The 22,936-nt window shown below is 49.0% G+C and overlaps 1 protein-coding gene across 2 annotated transcripts in view; it reads left to right on the top strand.

Moving 5' to 3' along the window:
• Positions 1-266: 266 nt before the first annotated feature.
• Positions 267-22,936, top strand: part of CAPZB (capping actin protein of muscle Z-line subunit beta) — a 68,617-nt gene continuing 45,947 nt past the window's right edge. For both annotated transcript variants that reach the window (XM_064730492.1, XM_064730490.1), the window contains exons 1-2: positions 267-393; positions 18,634-18,723. In XM_064730492.1, the coding sequence (XP_064586562.1) occupies positions 391-393; positions 18,634-18,723 (93 nt within the window). In that variant the 5' untranslated portion in view covers positions 267-390. The remainder of the gene's footprint in view (positions 394-18,633; positions 18,724-22,936) is intronic.

The following is a 22,936-nucleotide window of genomic DNA, read 5'->3' as shown; positions in this document are numbered from 1 at the left end:
GCAGAGGCTCCGGGACCGACTGAGGGCCGGGCCCGAGCTGCGGGCGCGCCCCCCGCAGGCCCCGCCCCCGGGCCGGCCCCCGGGCTCTGATTGGCCGCCGCGCTCACCCCCGCGCCGCAGTTGGTGCCGCCGTGCGCCGCGTCCCCCCCGCGCCAGTGGCGTGGTTCGCTCCGCCCCGCCCCCCGCCCCGCCGCCGCGCATCCATACTTGGCGATGGCCGGCGAGCCGCGCGCTGATTGGCGGGGAGCGGTGCGGGGGCGGGGCCGGCCGCGCTGACCCGGATGTTCACTGCCGGGCGGCGGCGGAAGCGGACGGGCCGCGGCGTCGAAGCGACAGGGACGGACCGGGAGGCGCCGCCGTTCTACCGCCCCGCGCACCCGCCCAGCCGACATGGTGAGAGCGGGCCGGCCCCGCGCCCCCGCCCGCGGCCCCCGCTCTTCCGCACCGCCCCCCGCGCCGGGCCCCGCGCCCACACCGCCCCCTCGCACCGGGGGGCCTCGCCCGGCCTCCTCCGGGCGGCGGGGACGGAGGGAGGGACGGCCCGAGCGGTGCCACCGGGACGCAGAGAGGGCTGACCCGGCTTGAGGGCGCTGCCGGGGGGGGCTGGGGCTGGAGGAGGCTCTGCCCGGCGCTCCGCAGGGCCCGGGGGCGGGGGGCTCGCCCGGGGCTGCGCTACCCGGTCACTGCCAGCCCCCCGGTGCCGGTACCGGGCGGTGCTTCCAGGGGGAGGGATGTGGAATGACACGGGCAGTGCTTCCGCTTTGGTGGAGAACGGTGCCGCCCGGGGCGCTGGGAGCGCTGGGCCGTGGCCGTGGCTCCCCTGCCCACAGCAGGGCTGTGGCTCCCGAGCCCGTGGCCGTGGTTCCCGTGGCCGATCCCAGACTGTGTCCCCCGGCGGGGCCGTGGTTCCCGTGGCCGAGCCCAGGCTGTGTCCCCGGCCCGTGGCCGTGGCTCCCGAGCCCGGGCTGTGTCCCCCGCCCGGAGCTGCCCCTGCCCTGCGTGTGCCGGGCTCGCAGAGGGGCTGCAGCCCTGGGTGCTGCTCCTCCACCGGGCTGCGAGCTTTCCCTTGCCCCGGAGAAGCCCCGGTTTGCTCAGCCGTGTGCACTGATCTGTCCCGCGGTGTTTCCTGAGTGGATTAGCCCGGGGCACGATCCCTCTCGATTCCCCTTTGGTGCTGTGCAGAGGGAGCAGCCTGCAGCCGCTGCCCGGGCCCTGCTCTGCTCCCTGCCTGGTGCTCAGGGGCTGTTCCCGAGCCTCCTCAGGCACTTGGAGGGAATCACATCACTTGGTGCTCATGGGGATTTGTGAGTCAGGGTTTCCAGCAGGACAATTCAGCAATGTTCAAATGTGTTTAGCTCACAAAGGAACAACCCAGAGCCTGGCTCTACAGCAGTTTAACCACACCAGTGTAATCCTTTACTTCTTGCCTTCATCCGTAGGAATTCCAGAGGCAATGCCTTATGTTCTTTCTCTGGAGCTGGAGCCAGCTGTGTCATGCAGGATAAAGATTTGAATGTCAGGTGAAAGGTGAAGAACAGTTATGATCAAAGTTCTGTTCCGTGTTGGTTCAGACAGGAGCAGGTGCTGCACCTGAGTCCTGGCAGCACAGAGCATCTCATTCCAGCTGTGGGCCTGATTTTAACCCACTGACCTCTGTGTGTGCAGGACCTGCCTTGGAATCTCAAACTGGGATTCCAGCAAACTCTCCTAACTTATGCCACTGCAAAAATTGTCACAGGAAAAGAGCTCGAAGAAAGCAAGGAGGCTTCCTGGAAAGTAACAACAGTGGTACCAACTTTGAAGGGGATATAAAAACATCCAGTCAGGGTTTAAATGTAACTGTGCCAGTTGTTTGGAGGAGGTACAGCACAAATCCTGTGGAAATTTCCTGAGTGTCATCAGGTTTTGCTGCCTTCTGGTTTTTTCCTATTTAATTGTGGAGACCACTGGGCAATAGGAGAAATTGGATCAGAACTTCCAACACTCTTGTGGTGGTTTCCAATGTTGAGTGGACTCCAGGGATGAACCTGCAGCCTCCAGTTTCAGCTCATGTGCAAACCCAGTGTTTGGGGTTCTTCCAGGAGCTTTGCTTTTGGTGGTCTGAGAGCAGGAGTGGAGCATTGAGAGGATGGAATGGCCCTTCCACTGCAGAGAGCAGGTGGTGTGGTGCAGGATATTGGGTGAAACACCTGCCTGGTACCTCAGGGTTACCAATATTTGTGTAGAGCAGAGCTGGGAGCCTCTGTCTCCTTGGAGAGCTCAGAGCTGTGCCCACATTTCAGTCAGGTGCTCAGGGAAACAGGGCAGGGCAGCACATGGAGCTTGGAAACTGCCTGGATGGATGGATGGATGGATGGATGGTGTCTCCTGTGCTAAAAATAAATGGAATGCACTGTTCAGGACAAAGCAGCACTTGGGAGAGTGGATCTGCTGAGATTTCTGGAATTGTGGGTTATGAATGGATGGGATCCAGTTACTCTTTGTAAAAATAAAACCCTTCATTTCCAGGTTATGTAAACTGGCCTGATCATGTTAGCAAGGATTTCTTCTGCTATGCAACTCTTGGGGAAAAGGAGGACAATTTTAGCAAAATTTATGATTTAATCATCCATAAATTCAGGCTGTTTAGTGCAGTGCTGGGTGGGCATCATCCATGTAGGATTTGTGAGGCAGATAAGGAGCAGTGAAGCCCAGCCCAGGCTGTGTGATGTGACAGTGACACCAACACAAACCTCCTGTGCTGCTCAGGGTCACTCAGATTTTCAGGACAGGAGTTGTTTGTCTGGAATCAGAGCCCATCTGTGACCTGGTCATGTCCTTTTTGGACCTCCACCATGTGCTGGGGGGGTGTGGGGATGTTTTCAGTACCCACAGCAAGTCCTGTGCACCTCGTGCCTTTGAGAAACACCAACTTCAGCTCTTTTGTAGAGTCTGTGTTGGATCAGGCAGCCAAGTGTGTGAGCTTAGCTCAGTGTTATCTTAAACTGCAAATACCCAAAATAATCAAGTCAGAGGGCATCTCTGGGAGGGGGAATGCTGCCCTTGCAGTGGTGCTTCAGCTGTGCTTTGCTGGGCAGGGGAAGCAGTCAGCAGCTGGAGTTGTTCAAACAGGATTTCCTCATATGGTAAATATACATGCTGATAGGGGACTAGTTCACATCTGGGAGTGAAACAAAATGAAAGTGCAGCTCAGCTCTTTTGGGGGACTATTTTTAGTCCTTGTTAGTGGAGTTGAGTTGAGAAATTACTTTCTTTGGAAAAGTGACAATGCTGCCCTTCTCCATTTCTGCTTCCACAGCTGTCAGCTTTGCTTTCCATCCATCCCTGCCTTCCCTGGTGAAGGATGGCTGGGGTGCTCATCATCATCATCATCATCCAGCACTGCCCAGTGCTCTCTGCTGCTCCAGTTTGCCATTGGGGCATCAGAGAATGTGGAATGGTTTGATGTGGGAGGGACCTTGAAGCCCATCCCAGTTCCATCCCTTCCACTGTCCCAGGCTGCTCCAGGCCCTGTCCCACCTGGACTTGGACCTTGGGCACTGCCAGGGGTCCAGGGGCTGCTCTGGGCACCTGTGCCAGGGCCTGCCCACCCTCACAAGGAACAATTCCTTCCTTCCCACCCATCCCTGCCCTCTGGCAGTGGAAGCCATTCCCTGTGTCCTGTCCTTGTCCATAGTCTGTCACCATCCTTCTCACAGCTCCTTCAGGCACTGGAAACCCCCAATCAGGTCACCCCAAAGCCTTAAAATTCAAATTTAGGCTCAGGATACTTCTGTAGCAGTATCCTGTGCCCCTGTTGGTCCTTGTGCCTGCCCTTTGTGGGGGTGTTTGGTCAAATCCAAGCAGCTCCTTACCCTGCAAAGTGAACTTGTAGAGAAATGTTTTGCTGCAATTTGAGCTGGTTCACACCCTGACAGACCCACCTCAAGGTAAAATAAAACTCTTCTCAGTGCCTGCTGAAGGGAGCAGCTTTACTGGGGGAATGTGAGGTTCTGAGAGGTGCCTGTGCCTGGTTTAGGGCTGTGGAATCCCAGGATAGTTTGGGTTGGAAGGACCTTTAAGGGCCATCTGGTCCAGGCTGCTCAGAGCCCTGTCCATGCTCAGCCCTATTTTACCCTGCTCTCATCCAATGTGCTTTACTAACCTTTCTTTCCAGGTGAAGGAGGTGATTGCACAAGTAGAAGATGCTCAAAGGAGATGCTGATCTTCTGTTTTTATCAATATGTTTTAGTCAATCACTTTCTAAAGTGATTCATAAACTGATTTTTAAAGTGCATGATAAAATTTCCTGCTTTCCCACTGATGCATGCTGAGAGTCCTGAAGAATTTCAAAAGCCTCAAGCAAACAAATCTTTGTGTCTCTCCTTAATGCAAGGAGAAAGGCCCAAAGCTTGTGGATGCTTCAGTTCTTCCTGAGCCTTTGCCATTTCCAGGAATAAGGGCAAAAAAACCTCACTTAAAAACGTGGGATTTCAAATTTGAATTTCTTTGCAGCTGAGGCTTCATCCCTGAAGGAGTAATTAATATATCTGACCAACACAAGCTTTTCCCAGACTTCCTGCTCTTTCTGGTTGGGCTTTAGCCCAAATTATGTTTGCTGATAGGTTGTGATAATTAAAAAGCTTCTCTAAGTTGAAGATCAGGAGCTCAGGCCAGTGCAGTGGGGGTGGGGCCACTTCATCTTTGGTGTGATGGCTTCTTAAATATTCAATAGTCTGTGACTGAGGGGTTCCTCTGAGCAGTGACCAAGTGCTGTAGTGGGAACCTGGTTAAGGTGTGAGTGAAGCACTGGGAGGGTGAGAAACTCTTGTGACTTGAGCTGAATAATTCAGGGGTCCTGGACCTGATCCAGGGGCCAAAATTCCCTTTTTAGTCCCTTGTCCTAAGGCAGGATGGGAGCAGATGTTGCAGACAGGCTGTGCTGGGGAGTTGCAGCTCTTGCCTGTGTGCTAGATGAGACATTTGAGACTTCCTTGGTGAGCACGAGGGGAAATGTGGTATTGAGGAAGTTTTAAAGCTCTGGTGGTTATCTGAGAGGGGTCATCGTTTGAGGAAGGAGCTTGGCTTGTTTCTCAGCTAAATCATTGTAATTCTCCCCTGAAATGGCAGATGCAGGGGAACCCTGTCCTTCTCTTGTGTTTTTGATGCAGTGAAGTTTTGAGTGAGGCTCTATTCTGTTGTTTTGTGCCCAAAATTATCTTCTATTTAGAATGACTTTAGTTGCATTAGGTACCACCTGGTGCTGTTTCCTGGAGTGGTGGTCTGAGCCTTGGCACCCAGCACCAGATTAATTTCCTTGTATTCTCTGGTGCTGCTGTTTTGCCCTCCCTCCCTCTCTGAGGCTTTAGAAGGAAATGTGCAGCTTGCTTTGAGCTCCTGCTCTTTGTGCCACACCTTCCAAGCTGGCCTGAAGAATTAGGAAATGGATTTGCAGGCACTTGACTTATCTGGCTGCCCTGCTCAGAAGTTGCCTTCTTTATTCCTGCTCTGTGCAGATTAAACCTCACTAAGTTCCTATTTCATCAGTGGAGCTGCATTATTCCAGTGCAGGGTTGCTTTGGGAGCCCTGGCTCTGGGTTTAACCCCTGGGGACAGGAGGGGCAGGGGTTGCTGCTCTGCTGCAGAGCCTCCCTGGCCATGAAGGGGACAGGACTGTCCCTCCCTGGCTCTGGAGGGGCTCTGTCCTTCCCTGGCTGTATTGGGGACTGTCCTGTCCCTCCCTGGCTCTGGAGGGGACAGGACTGTCCTTCCCTGGCTCTGGAGGGGACAGGACTGTCCCTCCCTGGCTCTGGAGGGGCTCTGTCCTTCCCTGGCTCTGGAGGGGACAGGACTGTCCCTCCCTGGCTCTGGAGGGGACAGGACTGTCCCTCCCTGGCTCTGGAGGGGACAGGACTGTCCCTCCCTGGCTCTGGAGGGGACAGGACTGTCCTTCCCTGGCCATGAAGGGGTTCTGTTCCTCCCTGGCTCTGAAAGGGACTGGACTGTCATTCTCTGATCTGCAGGGGACTGTCCTGTCCTTCTCTACCTCTGAAGGGAATTGTCTTTCTCTACCTCTGGAGGGGACAGGACTGTCTTTCCCTGGCCCTGGAGGGGCTCTGTCCCTCCCTGGCTCTGGAGGGGACTGGACTGTCCTTCCCTTTCTGTAGAGGGGACAGGACTGTCCTCCCTGGCTCTGGAGGGGACAGGACTGTCCTCTACCTCTGAAGGGAATTGTCCTTCCTTGGCTCTGAGGGGACTGTCCTGTCCTTCCCTAGCTCTGAAGGGGACAGGACTGTCCCTCTCTGGCTCTGGAAGGGACAGGACTGTCCTTCCCTGGCTCTGGAGGGGACTGTCCTTCCCTGATGTGTCCTTCCCTGGCCCTGAAGGGCTCTGGAGGGGACTGGACTGTCCCTCCCTGGCTCTAGAGGGGACTGCACTGTCCTTCCCTGGTTCTGAAGGGGACAGGACTGTCCCTCCCTGGCCCTGGAGGGGCTCTGTCCCTCCCTGGCTCTGAGGGGACAGTCCTGTCCTTCTCTACCTCTGAAGGGGACTGTCCTGTCCTTCCCTGAAGGGACATCCTCCTGACAGAGTGGAGCCCAGACCTTTCCTGCTGCTCTGCCTTGGAATTTCAGTCACGTCCTTGTTGCAGAGTGGGTGTGTTACGAGCCTGGGTGAAAGCAGAACTCAGGAGCTCTCAGTTTTAGCAGCATCAGCTGAAACAAGGCTGAAAACAGCACTTAAGTAAGAGGATTTTGTGAGGAAGGAGAAATGTTTGAGACTGCTCTAAAGGCAGAAGCTTAGTGGTTGCCTGAAGCCACCATAAATAAAATACTCTTTATTCTCTCAGGGAGTTCTGTTTGTGTTTCTTTAGGTGATACTTTTTCTCTTTTCCATTAGACAAACTGCTGAGTTTGACAGTGATGTCGTGTTACCTGCCTTCCCTGGACATTTTTGCCTTGGTAAATACCAGGATTTAAAAAGCTCCTGTCAGGCCTGGCTGCCAGCCTGGGCTTGCAACCTGAGACACCTCAGGAAACAAGAGCTGGGGCTTTTGGTGTTAATGCAAGGGAGGAGAGAGGCATGAAATGGAGGAATGAGGTACAATATCAGCTGCATTGTGCTGACTCCAGCTGTATTTATCCACCAGGTGCTGCCACCCCTCAGAGAGAGGTTTGGGTGTGATCTTGGCTCAGCATTGATGCTGCTCCTCTGGGTGGCCAAAAGCAGCTTCAGGTAGCCATGAGTCCAGGCAGGGCTAATGCAGAGCTTGGGAAGGTGCAGAGTGCCAGGTGGAATAACTGTTAACTTCAGCAAAAACCTGCTGGGGGTTGAAGCTGGCACGGGTGTGCCAGGTGGGCCCTGCTGCCACAGAAAGGGTCACCCTGCTGGGAATGGCCCCAGAGCCTGCTGGAGCTGGCTGCAGGTGGGCTCAGAAGTGATGAGGAAGGCATGAAAAAGCTGCAAGGATGGGCAGGTCTGGGAATTCCAGCCAAGGAAGGAATTGTGGCAGGTGTGAGTGTGTTGTTAGGTGTGATATTTCTATGGCTATAGGTGTGCAAAACCAGGAGCTTCCTGCTTTAAAGCTGGAATCCCCGGGGCAGAACTGGGCTGAGAATCCCTTTGCTGCAGCTGGGAAAGGCCCTCAGCTGACCCTGTGGAATATTTGGGGTGTCCTGAGGCTCTGACCCAGCAGAATCTTTTTCTCCCAGCTGGGAAGGGCCCTCAGCCAACCCTGCAGAATATCTGGGGAGTCCTGAGGCAGAATCCCCATTCCCCAGCTGGTCAGAGCCCTCAGCCCACCCTATGGAATATTTGGGGTGTCCTGAGGCAGAATCCCCTTTCCCCAGCTGGGAAGATCCCTCAGCCCACCCTATGGAATATTTGGGGTGTCCTGAGGCAGAATCCCCTTTCCCCAGCTGGGAAGAGCCCTCAGCCCACCCTGTGGAATATTTGGGGTGTCCTGAGGCAGAATCCCCTTTCCCCAGCTGGGCAGAGCCCTGCAGGGCACTCACTGAGGGATGCCATGTGTGGCCCAAGCACAAGGCATATTAACCTACTTTCCTGACCTTTGAGGAATGGCAGAACTTTGAGGGAAGAGGGCTAATGAGGGATCCTCTGTCCCCTGCCTGCCTTGCCAGGCATCCGGTTACTTGCCAGAGTTATCTCCTGAATTTACAACCCTGGCTGCAGCCTCCAGGAGCTGCAAAGTGCTGAGTTTGCACCTAAAGCCAGGCAGCTGTTGGCTCCACAGAGAGCTGGGATAGAGCAAATCCTGAATTTGGGATGTTGACACTGTTAGTTCTGCTGTCAGTAAGCACAGTCACCTTCAGACACAGTGCCTGCTCCATAGTGTGTATTTTCTCAAATGTTTTTGATGTGATTTCTCACCAAACTGCATTTAAGTTGCAGTTGACTGCAAGGAGAACCTGGATCTGCCAGGCCAAAACCAACTTGCCCAACTTTGCTCTTTCTGCACAACAAAAAAACTTCTCAATTTTAATTGAGCAGGTCTAAAACTTTTGTGACCAGCCTGATTGGAACATGAAGCAAACAGGAGTGCATAGAAGAAAAGAGCATTTGAAAAGGTCATTGAGCATTAGCAGGATTAAAAGAAAGCATCACAAATGACATGTTTGCACATGGTCAGGATGGCAAATGGCAGTGCTGAATCTCAGAGCTGCTGTATTTGTTGTAATTATGGTTTCAATTAAAAAAAAAATGAAAGAAGTGACCCCTGTAAAAATTAAGCAGCCCTTCTCTAGGGATGGACTGGGGCTCTTCCTCAGAAGATTTGAGTGGAAGGCAGGAAGACAGTGTGAAAAACAGGTCACCAGGCTTGTGAACTGACTCAGACCTACTGCATTGGGTGATTTCAAAACATTTTGGGGCACAAACACATTTGTGTTCATCTCTCCTGGTAGTGGAACCAGGTGTTGCAGCTGCCTCAGGAAGAGTTTGCAAAATCAGGCCAAGTTCTTTTCTCTCAGTGCTGTGCTGTAACAGGTTATTTGCATTTTGTTTAGCTAAGATTTCCTATCTCTAGTCAGAGCTAACAAAGAAAATGTTATTTTTGTGAAATCTAGACTTAAAATGGGGAAAATCCCCCAGTGTGCAGTAACATTAATCATAAAACCTGTTGGCAAAGTTGGTCAGTTCTACAGGCAACTTCAATGTCTTTAACCCATTTATTAGAAGTTTAGCATGGTTTTTATTGCAATCTGTGCAACTTTTATCTGCAGCCCCACTTTCCTCTTTCATGTGGGGCTGGCAGATTGCATAGTCACTCACTGCCACGATTTATGGGGAAGTGACTTTTTGCAAACTTTATGCTTCACAGGAATTCTTGGCACGAGATGAAAGCCAGTAAATTGCATTGTCATGTTCAATGACAAGTTTAATAAATAAAACATTGTTTCTGTTACCCAGAAGACAAATGCTAGTGCAGAAATCATTAGTGATCCTGGCAAAAGGTCGGGATGAGAAGCTGTTCCCAGAGAGCCTTGGTGCTGCTCCATCCTGCTCCTCTGGTGGTGTGTGATGGCACATGATGGAGACTTGTCCTGGATTTGTATAAACTAAAGGGATGCATTCGTTTTGAGAGTAGACCCAAGTTTGTGCCACCTGGAAATGCATCCTTGCTGGGAAGGAGGTGCCAAGGAATTGTTAATTTTTCTCTGTAGATGTGCTAACAGGAACTGCATCTGGTCAGAAAACACCTTCAGAAAACACCCACAGCTGCAGAATGTGCTCCTGGAGATGCCTGATCCTTACTGGTAACAGGGAATTGCAGACAAGTGCCCTGCTCCAGGCTCTCAGGGGTTGGAGTTCCTCCTCCCTGGGTGTAAAATGTTTTGAACATTATTATGGATTATTTAGAGGCTCACAGATGGGAGTGCCCTCAGTGTATTAGAACTCACTTGATGATTGTTTTAGAGTTGGGCTGGGGTGTTTGGGTTTGTCCTGTGGGCAGGGAGCTGGCCTGGTTTGGAGGTGGGGATGAGGAAGGGAAATCAGGCACGGGATGCTTGGAAGAGCTGCTGGAGCCTAAAGGGATCCCCAAGATTTGGCAAAACACTGATCCTTGAGCTTGTGTGAGGAGGAGGAGATCTCTGTGGTGGCTGCCCTGGGAGCCCATTGCTGCTCCTTTAATCTGTGCAGGACCTGCCCAGGCTGGGCTGGCAGCCTGGGATGGTGGGAAGTGTCCTGTGTCAGCAGCCCTGGTGCCAAAGACAGTGAAGCTGCCTTGCCTCCCTCCTGCCCATGGATTATTTTAGTTCCTCCTCACGAGGCTGCAGGGCAGATGTGTGAGCTTCTTGTTCCTAGAGAACCTCTTCAAAAAGGTCCCTCTTGTCCATCTGAATTTCACCTGAGTTCCATTCCTGGAGCAGTGGAGGACAAAAGCTGCTCAGTGTTTTTGTGGGTTTTTGGCTGTGTTTGCAGTGTCTGCAACACCAACACCTGAGCTCAGGGAACAAGTTGTGAGAGTGTGTTGTCATTAATCGGGGCTGGTGCTGCTCAGCTGTACTCAGAAGCTGGAGCACTGCAGAATGAGGTGAATAATGTGCAGGAGAGCATCTCCAAGGAGGATCTGCTGACTCAGGAGCTGTGACGTGACTGGTACAATTGCTCTGTAAATAAATACAGATTACAGGGGACCTGGGGCAGCCAGAGCACAGCAGCCTCTGCTAAAGCCTTCTGATCCATCACTTCTTGCTTTTATTTTAATCTCTAATCCTTCTCACTTGGTATTCCTGGGGCTGTTTGGGTTTGACCACAGCAAATTGGGCTGAGCTGGTTCCTGAGCATTCCATGTGCTCAGAAGTGTTGGAGATAATAAAAACCACTGCACACCCCAACCAAAACCAGACAAAGGCAAAAGTGGCTGGAGAGAAGGAGAATGAGGTCTGCATCAGTGTCTTGTTTTTTAATAATCTTTGACCTTTTATGACAGTCCACAGCAGAGTCTGTGTTCAGGTTTTATTACCTTTGATTGTTTCCTAACTGTGCTATTGCTGTTCCTCCCCAGCACACCTTGCTGTCACAGAGCTGTGATTTATGAGTCCATTACAAATGGTTTTAGATAGGATCTGCCAGAGGAGGGTTAATAGTCAAGGGAAAAGTCATATGGAAAACCAGATTGCGAGGAATATGTGCAGCTGATGGAAATGTCACGAGTGCAGAACTTCTCCGTGCTTTCCCAGGTCAGACAGTTCCCATCTAATATCCTAAAAAGTGAATGCTGACAGATGAGAAGGGAACCTTGCAACCTAACATACTACTGTGCTTTTTATTACCCAGGGGTTACAATAATTCAAGCCTTGCTGCAGCTTCCAGCACTAATGCTATCCTGTTGTGTCATTGGAAAAGGGAATCTTCTGCCCTTGCAGCTCTGCAGGTTGGCAGGGATTAAAATGACAAGCAGGAGGGGAAGCTGGGTATCTGTTTCAATTAAAAAAACTTAGTGCTGTAGTACCACAAAGCTGAGATATTAGTCAGACATTCCTGTTGGGAGAACTGACAGGAAATATGTGATTTACAATCCTGGGTATGTCTGCAGCTTGAGAGGAAGGAAAAAGTCATTTGCTGGTTGTGTCCTTCTGGCCCTGGATTAATTTACAGAGATATTTTGCCTGCAAACTGACCAGTGACCAGAGTGCTCTGATGTGTGGCTCCTTTCAGTTGCGTGGCACTGAGCAGATGTTCTGCTTGCTGTCTCTCATGGGGTTTTTACCTTCTATTTTTGCTGTCTGAACATTCAGATGCTGCTTGTACTTTGAATTTGGGTAACCTTTCAAATGCTGCTCTTGACTGGAACTTGGGTGTGAATTGTCCCAAGATGTTTGTCTGTCACATCAGGGGTGGGGCTTTTTCACTCGAGTAATTTCTGGGTCCCTCAGTTGTTCTCAGCTGATACCTGAGATGGAAAAGGGAGTTGGGAGCACCATCATGCCTGCAGCAGAAATGCTGTACTGGGTTTGCTGGTGGAAAAGATTAGGTGGCAACAATAATGATAATAATAATAATAAGATTAATAGATTATTAATAAATTAACAATATTTAGATATAATTATATAAATATATAATTATATAAAATTATATATTATATATAACACTAACTATTATATATAATATAATAAAATGATGGAATTATTATTATTATTACTACTACTGCTGCTATGCTGGTGGAAAAGATTTGGTGGCCCTAATAATAACAATAATAAATAATTAATGATAATAATTTATGTAGAATATAACAATTACATTACTATTACTATTATTATTATTATTGCTACTACTACTACTATGCTGGTGGAAAAGATTTGGTGGCCCTAATAATAACAATAATGTAATTGTTATATTCTACATAAATTATTATCATTATTATTATTATTATTATTATTATTATTATTATTATTACTACTACTACTGCTGCTATGCTGGTGGAAAAGATTTGGTGGCCCTAATAATAACAATAATAAATAATTAATGATAATAATTTATGTAGAATATAACAATTACATTATTATTATTATTATTATTATTATTATTATTATTATTATTATTATTATTATTATTATTATTGCTACTACTACTACTATGCTGGTGGAAAAGATTTGGTGGCCCTAATAATAATAATAATAATAATAATAATGTAATTGTTATATTCTACATAAATTATTATCATAAATTATTATTATTATTATTATTATTATTATTATTATTATTATTATTATTATTATTATTATTATTATTATTATTATTATTATTATTATTATTATTATTATTATTTTACTTTTTATTATTGTGGAAAATATTTGGTGGCCCAAATTATTATTTTTATTTTTATTTAATTAATTAATTTATTTCCCAGGAAGGGCTGAAGTGGGAGGAGCTCCCACTGCTGCAGCACTGGGCTGTCTCAGCTCTTGGCTCAGGGAGTTGCCAGTGGGGCTGGTACAGAAATAGAGCCCAGAAGTGAAGCCAGTCTGGGTTTTTGTTTGAAACCCCTGCCCAGCTCTGTCTGTGCTCAGCAGGCTCAGATGAGCAGGAGTGTCCCAGCAGAGGTGTGGAGGGAGATTCAGTCCTTTGTGATCAAGGGAGCAAATTCCTGCAGATTGCCAGGCCAGGAGCTTTAAATGAGTCTTGGAACGGCCTTGGGAGAGCTGCAGGTTTGTGTCAGCCCTCCTGGGAGGTGGAATATGGGTGAAGTTCAGGTAGCTGGCAGGGGAGAGCTGTCCATTGCCACACTTGGGGATGGAGCCTGTGGGTTTCTGTAAGTGTGTGCTGGCAAAAGCACTCGTAAAAATATTTCAGAAATGCAGAATACCTGCAGTGACTCAGCCAAGTGCTGGTGTCTGCTGTAAAGAGCAAACAGGTGAACACTTCAGGGAAGTGTGCCCGCTTCTGCTGGAGAGGCTCCGGGTGTGCCCCCTGGAGCAGGAGAGCTCCTTGGGCAGTGCCAGGGCTGTGCCAGGGCTGCAGGTCAGGGCTGCACGTCGGGGTTGGTGCCAGGGCTGTGCCAGGGCTGCAGGTCAGGGTTGGTGCCAGGGCTGTGCCAGGGCTGCAGGTTGGGTTTGGTGCCAGGGTTGGTGCCAGGGCTGCAGGTCAAGGTTGGTGCCAGGGCTGTGCCAGGGCTGCAGGTTGGGTTTGGTGCCAGGGTTGGTGCCAGGGCTGCAGGTCAAGGTTGGTGCCAGGGCTGTGCCAGGGCTGCAGGTTGGGTTTGGTGCCAAGGCTATGCCAGGGCTGCAGATCAGGGTTGGTGCCAGGGCTGTGCCAGGGCTGCAGGTCAGGTTTGGTGCCAGGGCTGCAGGTTAGGGTTTGGTGCCAGGGCTGCATGTCGGGGTTTGGTGCCAGGGCTGTGCCAGGGCTGCAGGTCGGGTTTGGTGCCAGGCTGCAGGTCAGGGTTTGTGCAGGCTGTCCAGGGCTGCGGTCGGGTTGTGCCAGGGCTGCAGGTCAGGGTTTGGTGCCAGGACTGTGCCAGGGCTGCAGATCAGGGTTGGTGCCAGGGCTGTGCCAGGGCTGCAGGTCAGGGTGGGTGCCAGGGCTGCACGTCAGGGTTGGTGCCAGGGCTGTGCCAGGGCTGCAGGTCAGGGTTGGTGCCAGGGCTGTGCCAGGGCTGCAGGTCGGGGTTGGTGCCAGGGCGGTGCCAGGGCTGCAGGTCAGGGTTGGTGCCAGGGCTGTGCCAGAGCTGCAGGTCAGGGTTGGTGCCAGGGCTGCAGGTCAGGGTTGGTGCCAGGGCTGTGCCAGGGCTGCAGGTCAGGGTTGGTGCCAGGGTTGGTGCCAGGGCTGCAGGTCGGGTTTGGTGCCAGGGCTGCAGGTCAGGGTTGGTGCCAGGGCTGTGCCAGGGCTGCAGGTCAGGGTTGGTGCCAGGGCTGTGCCAGGGCTGCAGGTCGGGGTTGGTGCCAGCAGCAGCTCTCTGCTCCCAGCTTTGGGAGGGTTTGCTCAGCTCCTGTTTGCTGGGGGTTCCAGCACACCCTGTGCCCAAGGAGCTCTGGCCTTTGGACATGGCAAGTGGGAGTCAAAAGGAGGTCCAGCCTGCTGCCTGTTTCATTTTTTGGGATTTCCATACCTGTAGTAACTACCTGGGATTTTTTATTTGTGTTTTCTGCACTGAATGACATCTGCCCACACTCAGCCTTTAAAATTAAGGTGCACAGCTGTGGCCCTTTACAACTGCACATTTATACAATTTTTTTTAAATTTTTCAGCACATTTGAGTTTTAACACACAGTGCCCAGATGACCTTGGCTGTTGTGAGAGGGTTTCCCTTTTGTAAATAAGCTAAATACAGCAAAGAGAGCAAACAGAAGAGGAGGTGCAGACAAAGGAAGCTGTAAAATAACCAGCACAGACATCCTCATAACCTTTTTCCCTGGGGCAGTGCCATGGGAATGCTGTAACAGGTGCTTAAGTGGAGATCCTAGATAGGCAAACATCTTTAAAGGAAACTTATTAAAGAGCTTTCATCTAAGCTAATATTTTTAGTCTTTTGAGATTCCTATGATCTCTAAATCCTTCAGTGACTTCAGCTGTAATAAAACCTCATTTGGAATTTCTGTCTGAACTCCCTGCTCCTCCCCAGGAGGGTCTGGGCTGGATGGAGCAGGAATGGTGCAAAGGGACCTCCTGTCAGGTGAACACTGAGCTCATGGAGCGCTGCAGGCTCAAGGGCTGCGCTGTGGGAGCAGCCTGGCTGATCCCTGCCCAGGGAGCTGCAGCCTCTCCTGGGGAAAGGCAGAAATTCCATGGAAATGTTCTGTCTGCAGGCCTGGTGAGAAACCTGGTCTTCATCAGCATGGGGTTTTACAGAAGAATTAAGCAAGTGGGAATCCAGGACAGGTGAAGTTGAGAGAAGTAGTGGGGTGTGGGGGTGTTTGTGGGTCTCAGGATGAGGGAAGAGATGAGAATATTGACTCAGAAGGATTATAATTATGTTATATTATAGTATAGCATAGTATAGTATAGTTTATTACATTATAGTATATTATAGTATATTATATTTCATATAATTTCATAACATTATATCAATAATATATCTATTATATCATATATCATTCATATCATTATCATATCATTCATCTATATTCTCATACTATATCATACTATATAATATCAGTCATATCATATCAATCATATATCAATCATATAATATAATTACTGTACTATATTATATATTATAATTATGTATTAAAACTGTACTAAAGAAAGAGAAAGTATTATATATTATATTATATAATAGGATATAATATAATAGTATGATATAAATATAATAACATAATATAACATAATATAACATAATATAAATAATATAATATAACATGATATGATTATATACTAAAACTGTACTAAAGAAAGAGAAAGGATTTCATCAGAAGGTTAGAAAAGAATGAATAATGAAATCTTGTGACTGTCCAGTGTCTTGACACAGCTGGACCATGATTGATCATCAAGTAAAAACAATCCACATGAGACCAACCAAAGAGGCACCTGTTGGTGAACCATCTGCAGACCACATCCCACAGCCATCAGAGTTATTGTTTGCATTTATTTTCTGAGGCTTCTCAGGAGAAGCATCCTAGTGAGAGGATTTTGTGTCAGTGACAGTGGGGTTTGACATGTCCAGAGTTCCCCAGAGCCCCTTCCTCTGCTGCTTGTGGGGGACTCTGGGGTTTCAGCTCCTCTGATCCAGTGCCACTGCCAGAGCTGCAGCACAGGCTGGGGTTTCACCCTCTGTGACACAGAGTGTCACTGTGGGCTGCTGGCACCTGATGTGCTCCCTGTCCCTGTGTGTCACTGCCTGCAGCTGGGCAGAGGCTGGGTGTGACCCCACTCCTGCCTTTAAATCCTCACCTACAGAGAAAGAACCAGAGCAGAGAACGGGTTCATTCCCTGCTCATTCTGAGCTGGGATGTACCCAAGGTACCCACTTGCTCTGTGATTGTCACTTGTGTTGCCTTTTTGACATTCCAGCTGGGTTATGCATGGATTAAATAATGGATTTAAGGACACAACTGCAGCAGAATGTCTTTATTTTGTGTCTTTAGGAGATCGCTGGCAAGCTGTTAATTGCCTGAATGCTCTGTGAGACTGGGAGTCTGTGCCTCAGCCTTGCTTTTCCCTCCTGGGATTTTCACCCTCTGTGACACCAGGAGCTGTGGGCTGCTGGCACCTGGGGTGTGCTCCCTGTCCCTGTGTGTCACTGCCTGCAGCTGGGCAGAGGCTGGGTGTGACCACACTCCTGCCTTTAAATCCTCACCTACAGAGAAGGAACCAGGAGCAGAGATCCTGGTTCATTCCCTGCTCAGTTCTGAGCTAGGATGTACCCCAAGGTACCACTTTGCTCTGTGATTTGTCAGCTTGTGTTGCCTTCCTGACCATTCCAGCTGGGTTTATGCTGGATTAAATCATGGATTTAAGGACACAACTGCAGCAGAACCTGTCTTTATTTTGGTGCTTTAGGAGATCTGCTGGCAAGCTGTTTAATTACCTGAATGCTCTGTGAGAAGCTGAGGAGTCCTGCTGCTACCAGGGAAATGCACTGTACCAGGCACTGTATGGGCCTGGATATTTTTGTTTTTCCATTGCACACAGCCATGGATGTCAGCTGTGTCTGAACCCCTTGGAGGATCTCTGCCTTAAACAATCCTGCTCGTGTCTTTTACAGCTGTTACTGAATATTTTGGGTAAAAATGGTCGCTGCAGGTTCTCTTGGTTAATCCATAAACACTGCAAGTGTGCATTCTCCTCCATGCTGTGTACTTTATTTTCAGTTTGCCTCCCTGTAAAATACTCACTCTGGGGTTGCAGCTTTAGTGGTGGTTTTTAACATCCTCCTCCAGGCTTTTTTGTCTTTTAAACAATTCCAGCTGGCAGAGGAGGGCAGAGCACTTCCCTGAGTGTGCCCATGATCCAAGTGAGGAGCAGGACCCTGTGGCAGTGTCTGTGGCAATGCGCCAGTGTCCTCGCTGGGTGAGGGGACAGCAGGAGGTGCAGACAGTGCCTGGGAAGGGAGATCCCTCCTGGCATGGCTGCACAGCTGGGCAGGCACAGGCCACCTCCAGAGCCTCTGTCCTTGTGGTCTGGGTGTTCAGGAGCTAAAAATTCCCTTCCCATGGCCATCTAATGAACAGCTTCCTAATGGATGTCCCCAAAATTCCCCCTTCCCTCATTCCACAGCTTTGCCTTAATTGCAGGAAACTTGGCTTCCTGTTTCTCCCTGTCCTGGGGGCTGCTCTGCTGGATAATGTGATAATGGAACTGTGTTAGTATTGGAGATGTTGTTAAATAAGACTTTGGGAGCTTGGCACAACACGGGAGGGTGAAATGAAACCTCAGCTGGTGGGATTTGGGTGGCTGGAAATGGCAAAGAGAAAAAGGAGGGGAGGAGCAGTGAGAGCAAACTGGTTGTGCTTCACCTGACCTGGGATCAAAGGAACTTGGGCAGGTTTTGGTGCTGTTAGGTCAGCAGGAAAGTGTCTGTTTGTGTCTGTTGGTGGAAAGGACAGCTAAAGGTTATGTCAGGACCATGGTTCAGCTCCTCAAGTGTCTGGGGCACATTTTATAACACTGAAGTGGAGTTTAAGGTCGTTCCTTTGTGTCAGAATTGGTGTGAGAGCAGCTACAGTGGGCCCTTTGCAGAAAGCTGCTGTGTTAGCTCTAAATAAATAACTGATATCCCTGATTTCTTAGATACAGGCAGCTCTTGGTGTGTGCTTTGTAGGAAGAAGGAAAGAACGGATAATGCTTTATGTACATATTTCACTCTGGTTTTCTGATAAAGCTGCAGGGCAGAGGGAGCTCTGTGGTGGAACAGAGTTTGTCTTGGATGCTGGTTATCTCAAGCTGATCAGTGCAAAGGAGGAAGTGTTAAACCTGCCTGGGGAGAAGGGACTTTCAGTTCTCTAACCCAGGTTATTATTGAGACAGTGTGGAAAAACAACACATTAAACACTTTCAGAAACATTGGACGGAGTTTGGTGAGGTAAAGACTGCCCTCCTTTCTATCAGCTGCACGGTGTTAAATTGCCAAGTCAATAATCCACAATCAAATGGAGTGAATTTTACTTGTATTAATGCAAAGCATGCTGCTGCTGGAGCTGTGTTGTGTTTCCTGCCCACCTTTGACCAAGGGCTCTTCTTTTCTTGTTCCTGCAGAGTGACCAGCAGCTGGATTGTGCCTTGGATTTGATGAGGCGCCTGCCTCCACAGCAGATAGAGAAGAATCTCAGTGACCTCATTGACTTGGTGAGTGCTGGCTGCTTCCCAGGGAGTGCCTGCTGACAAAGGCTTGGATGTAAAAACTTCTCTGGGGCATCTGGAAGGTCTGGTGTGGTATTTTCAGGGTCCCCAGGACGAAGGAGAAATTGAGAATCTGACTCCATGTTCTTAGAAGACGAATTTATTACTACATTATATCAATCACATTATATCAATCACATTATATCAATCACATTATATCAATCACATTATATCAATCACATTATATCAATCACATTATATCAATCACATTATATCAATCACATTATTATATCACATATCTGTCACATATCTATCCCATCATATCCCATCACATCTCATATTATATATTATTTGTCATATTATATATAATTATATATTATATTATGCTATATTATATTATACATCATATTATGTACTATATTATGCTATATTATATGTTATATATTACATTACGCTATATTATATTATGCTGTATAATGCTATATTATGCTATACTAAAACTATACTAAAGAATAGAGAAAGGATATTTACAGAAGGTTACAAAGAATGATCATGAAAACTCATGACTGCTGCCAGAGTCCCAACACAGCTGGCTGGGATTGGTCATTAAGTCAAAACAATTCACATGAAACCAATCAAACAGCCACCTGTTGGATAAACAATCTCCAACCACATTCCAAAGCAGCCAAACACAGGAGAAGCAATCAGATCATTGTTATTTTCATTTTTCTCTGAGGTTTCTCAGCTTCCCATGAGAAGAAATCCTGGCAAAGGGATTTTTCCAGAAAATATGGCAGTGGCAGTCTGGTGATTTGTCTGTCCCTTTGTCTTTGGGCAAGGCTGAGCAAACAACCACTGGCCAAGCAATGTCAGGAATGCAGGGGTTGTTGGGGCTGTGTGTGCAGGGACACTCAGTGAGTGTGAGCAGTCATTAGCAGCTCTCCTAATGAGCTCAGCCCAGGTGCCAGCTTGGAGGCTGCTGTTGGGATTTGGGACAGTGAGTGCAGGTGGGTGCAGGCCTTGCACCTGGGTGTTATCTCCTGATAAACAACGTGCTGTGTGCAGCTCTGGGAGCTGCAGTGGCTGTGCTGCCCCACAGGCTGCAGAGACACTGCTGAGAAGGGCTGGGCATCTGGAGAACACCCAAATCTATTTATAATTTGTGCTCTCTCAGATGTTCTGCAGTCTAGTGTCAAAAACCAAACCTGGCTGACCATTTTGTGTCTGATATCTTTTATTCTGGAACTTTTTGTTGTCCTTTACACGCTGCTAGGGAGGAATTCTGGTGTAAGAAGGATTTCTAGGCTCCTTACAAGTGGCCCATCCTGTGATGCACATTTGGGCTGTAATAACCTGGTCAGTGCCAAATGTCCCTTCAAACAGAGTGGGGCACAGTTGCCGCTGAGTAACTGAAGGTGTTACTGAAATTTGGATTTATTCTGTACAGAATCTGCTAGTGGGAAACCTGTATTCTATTGTCCAGTCCAAATACATTGCTTATTTCTAAGCTTCTAAATTTGTGCAGAAGAGCAGCTGCTCACCATGTAGAGGTTTGGTTGGGAAGTGCTTCTAAAGCTGGTGTTGGTAAGCTGTGGTCAAAAAGTTGTGGCTGACTTCAATTTATCAAACTCTAAACATTTCTTTTACTTATGTAAGCCAAGGTACAGGTAAGAGAGCTCTGGGGTCAGGAGAGAAATTATTCCCTGCAGGAAAGGATTATTTCTCTCTCTTGAAACCATTTAATAGTTGGCTACATCTGTGCCCCCAAAACCCTTGGCAACCTAAAGCATCATTTTTGTGGCTGTGGCTGGAGGTGGGACACAAGTAACTAAATCTGTGATCTGATCTGGTGTGACATGGTTGGTTTTGTGATGAAATTGGGAGCACTGAGCTGGTGTTGGGGTCTGAGCAGCTCCCAGGACCACTCCAAACAAGGAGTTGTTTGGTCAGCCATGGTAAGCTTGATGTGTAATTGGTCTGAGGTTTTTTAATGACTCAGAAAATTGCTGGGTACCTCCAAATGCTGGAATTACTTTTGGATGGTGCTCATTAGTGCTCTACATGCTTTCCATCAGCAACACACTCCCTGGGCTCCCTTTCACAGTGTAACATGAACCAGAGCAGGTTGGGGGCTGTTAGGAGGAGGGTCTGTGTCCCCCACATGAGGCATTGCAGCCCCTCCTCTGGGGCTGGGATGAAATCATTTATTAAATCCAGCACAGTTCCTTTATTGCTGAGACACCTGTGGAGCTGTTCTGCAGCCACTCTCAGCCTGAGCTCCTGGAGGGTGCCCTGGTTAGACAAGAGCAGTGTGTGCTCTGCCACCTGTAATGGCTCCAGGAACACCAGGAGCCAGACTGGAATAAATAGATTTTTGACCTTTTTTTGGCAAATTTCATCCCGACCTTGACATGTGTCATTTTGATTCTGCTGCCTGTGCCATTAGCAGGCAAGAACCTCCTTGAGGAGAAAGGGCAGACTCCAAATGCTCAATGAGCATGAGCAGGTTCATTAAACTGAGGGGAAGAGCTGTAAAACGTGGCACCCTGACTTCTTGGCTCCCTTGTGCTGGGTTTCTGTCTTGGTGTGGAAAAACAGGTGTCTGCTAAGGAAGGCAGGAGCCTCCCCTGAAATGGAGAATGTGAACCCTCCCCACCCCTCCAAATTGCTGTAAATGTTAAATTAAGGGGCTCTCAGGCAAATATATGGGAGCAGGAAATAACAGTTCTTTAATAGGGAAAAGATAAAAAAGATAAAATAAACAATGCAGTGCACTAGAACAACACTGACAGAGCCAGAACCCAACCTGACACCCTGTGGGTCAGGGTGTTGGTGGCAGTCCCATTGGAATTGTGGCTCAGCCCTCCTGCAGTGTCAGGGCTGGTTCTGCTGGAGCAGGGATCCTGTAGAGAAGGATGGATTCTTCCTCTGAAGATCCAGTGGAAGGAGAGGCAGCTGCTGTTCCTCTGGGGAATCCCGTGGAGAAGCCGTGCTGGTGTCTCAGAACCTCTGGATTATATCTGGGTAGCAATGCTTGGCTCCTCCCTCTGGATTATATCTGGGTAGCAATGCTTGGCTCCTCCCTCTGGATTATATCTGGGTAGCAATGCTTGGCTCCTCCCTCTGGATTATATCTGGGTAGCAATGCTTGGCTCCTCCCTCTGGGCTCACATCTCCCAATGGGATGTTGTAGTTCTTATCAGCCATGCAGTGACATTCAATAGTCTGTTATCAGCAATGTCCCCTCCCCAGGCAGGTGTGAATGTGGTCACTCCAAGAGAGAGATAAGGCAAACTGCCCACTTGACCAAGGTAATCTGCCATACAGATGGTAATGGAAAACAACTTGCATTGCAATCTTCAACAGTTTCCTTGCTCAGTCCACTGCCACAGTGCAGGAGGTGGGAAGCAGAGGCTCATGTCAATATTTGGGGTGAAGTTCAGGGTATTACTTGAAGTCTGAATGGGCTCAGTGTACCATGGTGTTTTCATAGGATTTAATCTCCGGACTGATGGTGGTTGATTGCTTAAGATCCACTGAAAGGAGAGAAGATGGCTCAGAGATGTCATTGTGTGTAAGGAGTTTCCCAAAACTGACACAGTAAGGAGCAGGCATCTCCCTCCCAGAGTCCCAGAATGGTTTGTGTTGGGAGGGACTTTAAAGCTCATCCAGTCCCACCCCATGCCATGGGCAGGGACCCCTTCCATGAGAGCACCTCGCTCCCAGCCCTGTCCAGCCTGGCCTTGGACACTCCAGGGATCCAGGGGCAGCCACAACATCTCTGTGCCAGACCCTCACAGGAAGGAATTCCTTCCCAGTATCCCATCTATCCCTGCCCTCTGGCAGTTTAAAATCACTCCTGGGCTGCTGTTCCTGCTGGGAAGGATAACCACACCAAGCTCCCTCCCTGAGGTCCCTCTTACTCCATCCATGTTCTGCTGCCTGTGGCTCATGCAGGAGCATCTTGGTACCCAGCTGAATTCATGGAGTACATCCAGGGCTGTCCATGACTGCCCCCAAGTGTCGTGCTGACAGGGAAATGGCCCAAACTTGAACAGAAGTAAAAGGGTGGGTGGAAAAAGAGAATTTTTGGGTCACTGGCCCTCATCAGCCCAGACACTTTTCATTCATTAGCAAAACAGTTTGTGGTTTGCCCTTTCACCACATCTGTTGTTGGGTTTTTCAGACTGCTGAGGCTTCAATTAGAGTTCATTAGGGA

The sequence above is a fragment of the Zonotrichia leucophrys genome, chromosome 21 (assembly GCF_028769735.1).
Source record: "Zonotrichia leucophrys gambelii isolate GWCS_2022_RI chromosome 21, RI_Zleu_2.0, whole genome shotgun sequence".
Taxonomy (NCBI): domain Eukaryota; kingdom Metazoa; phylum Chordata; class Aves; order Passeriformes; family Passerellidae; genus Zonotrichia; species Zonotrichia leucophrys.
The sequence above is the reverse complement of the archived record's forward strand: the minus strand, read 5'-3'. Positions and strand labels throughout refer to the sequence as shown.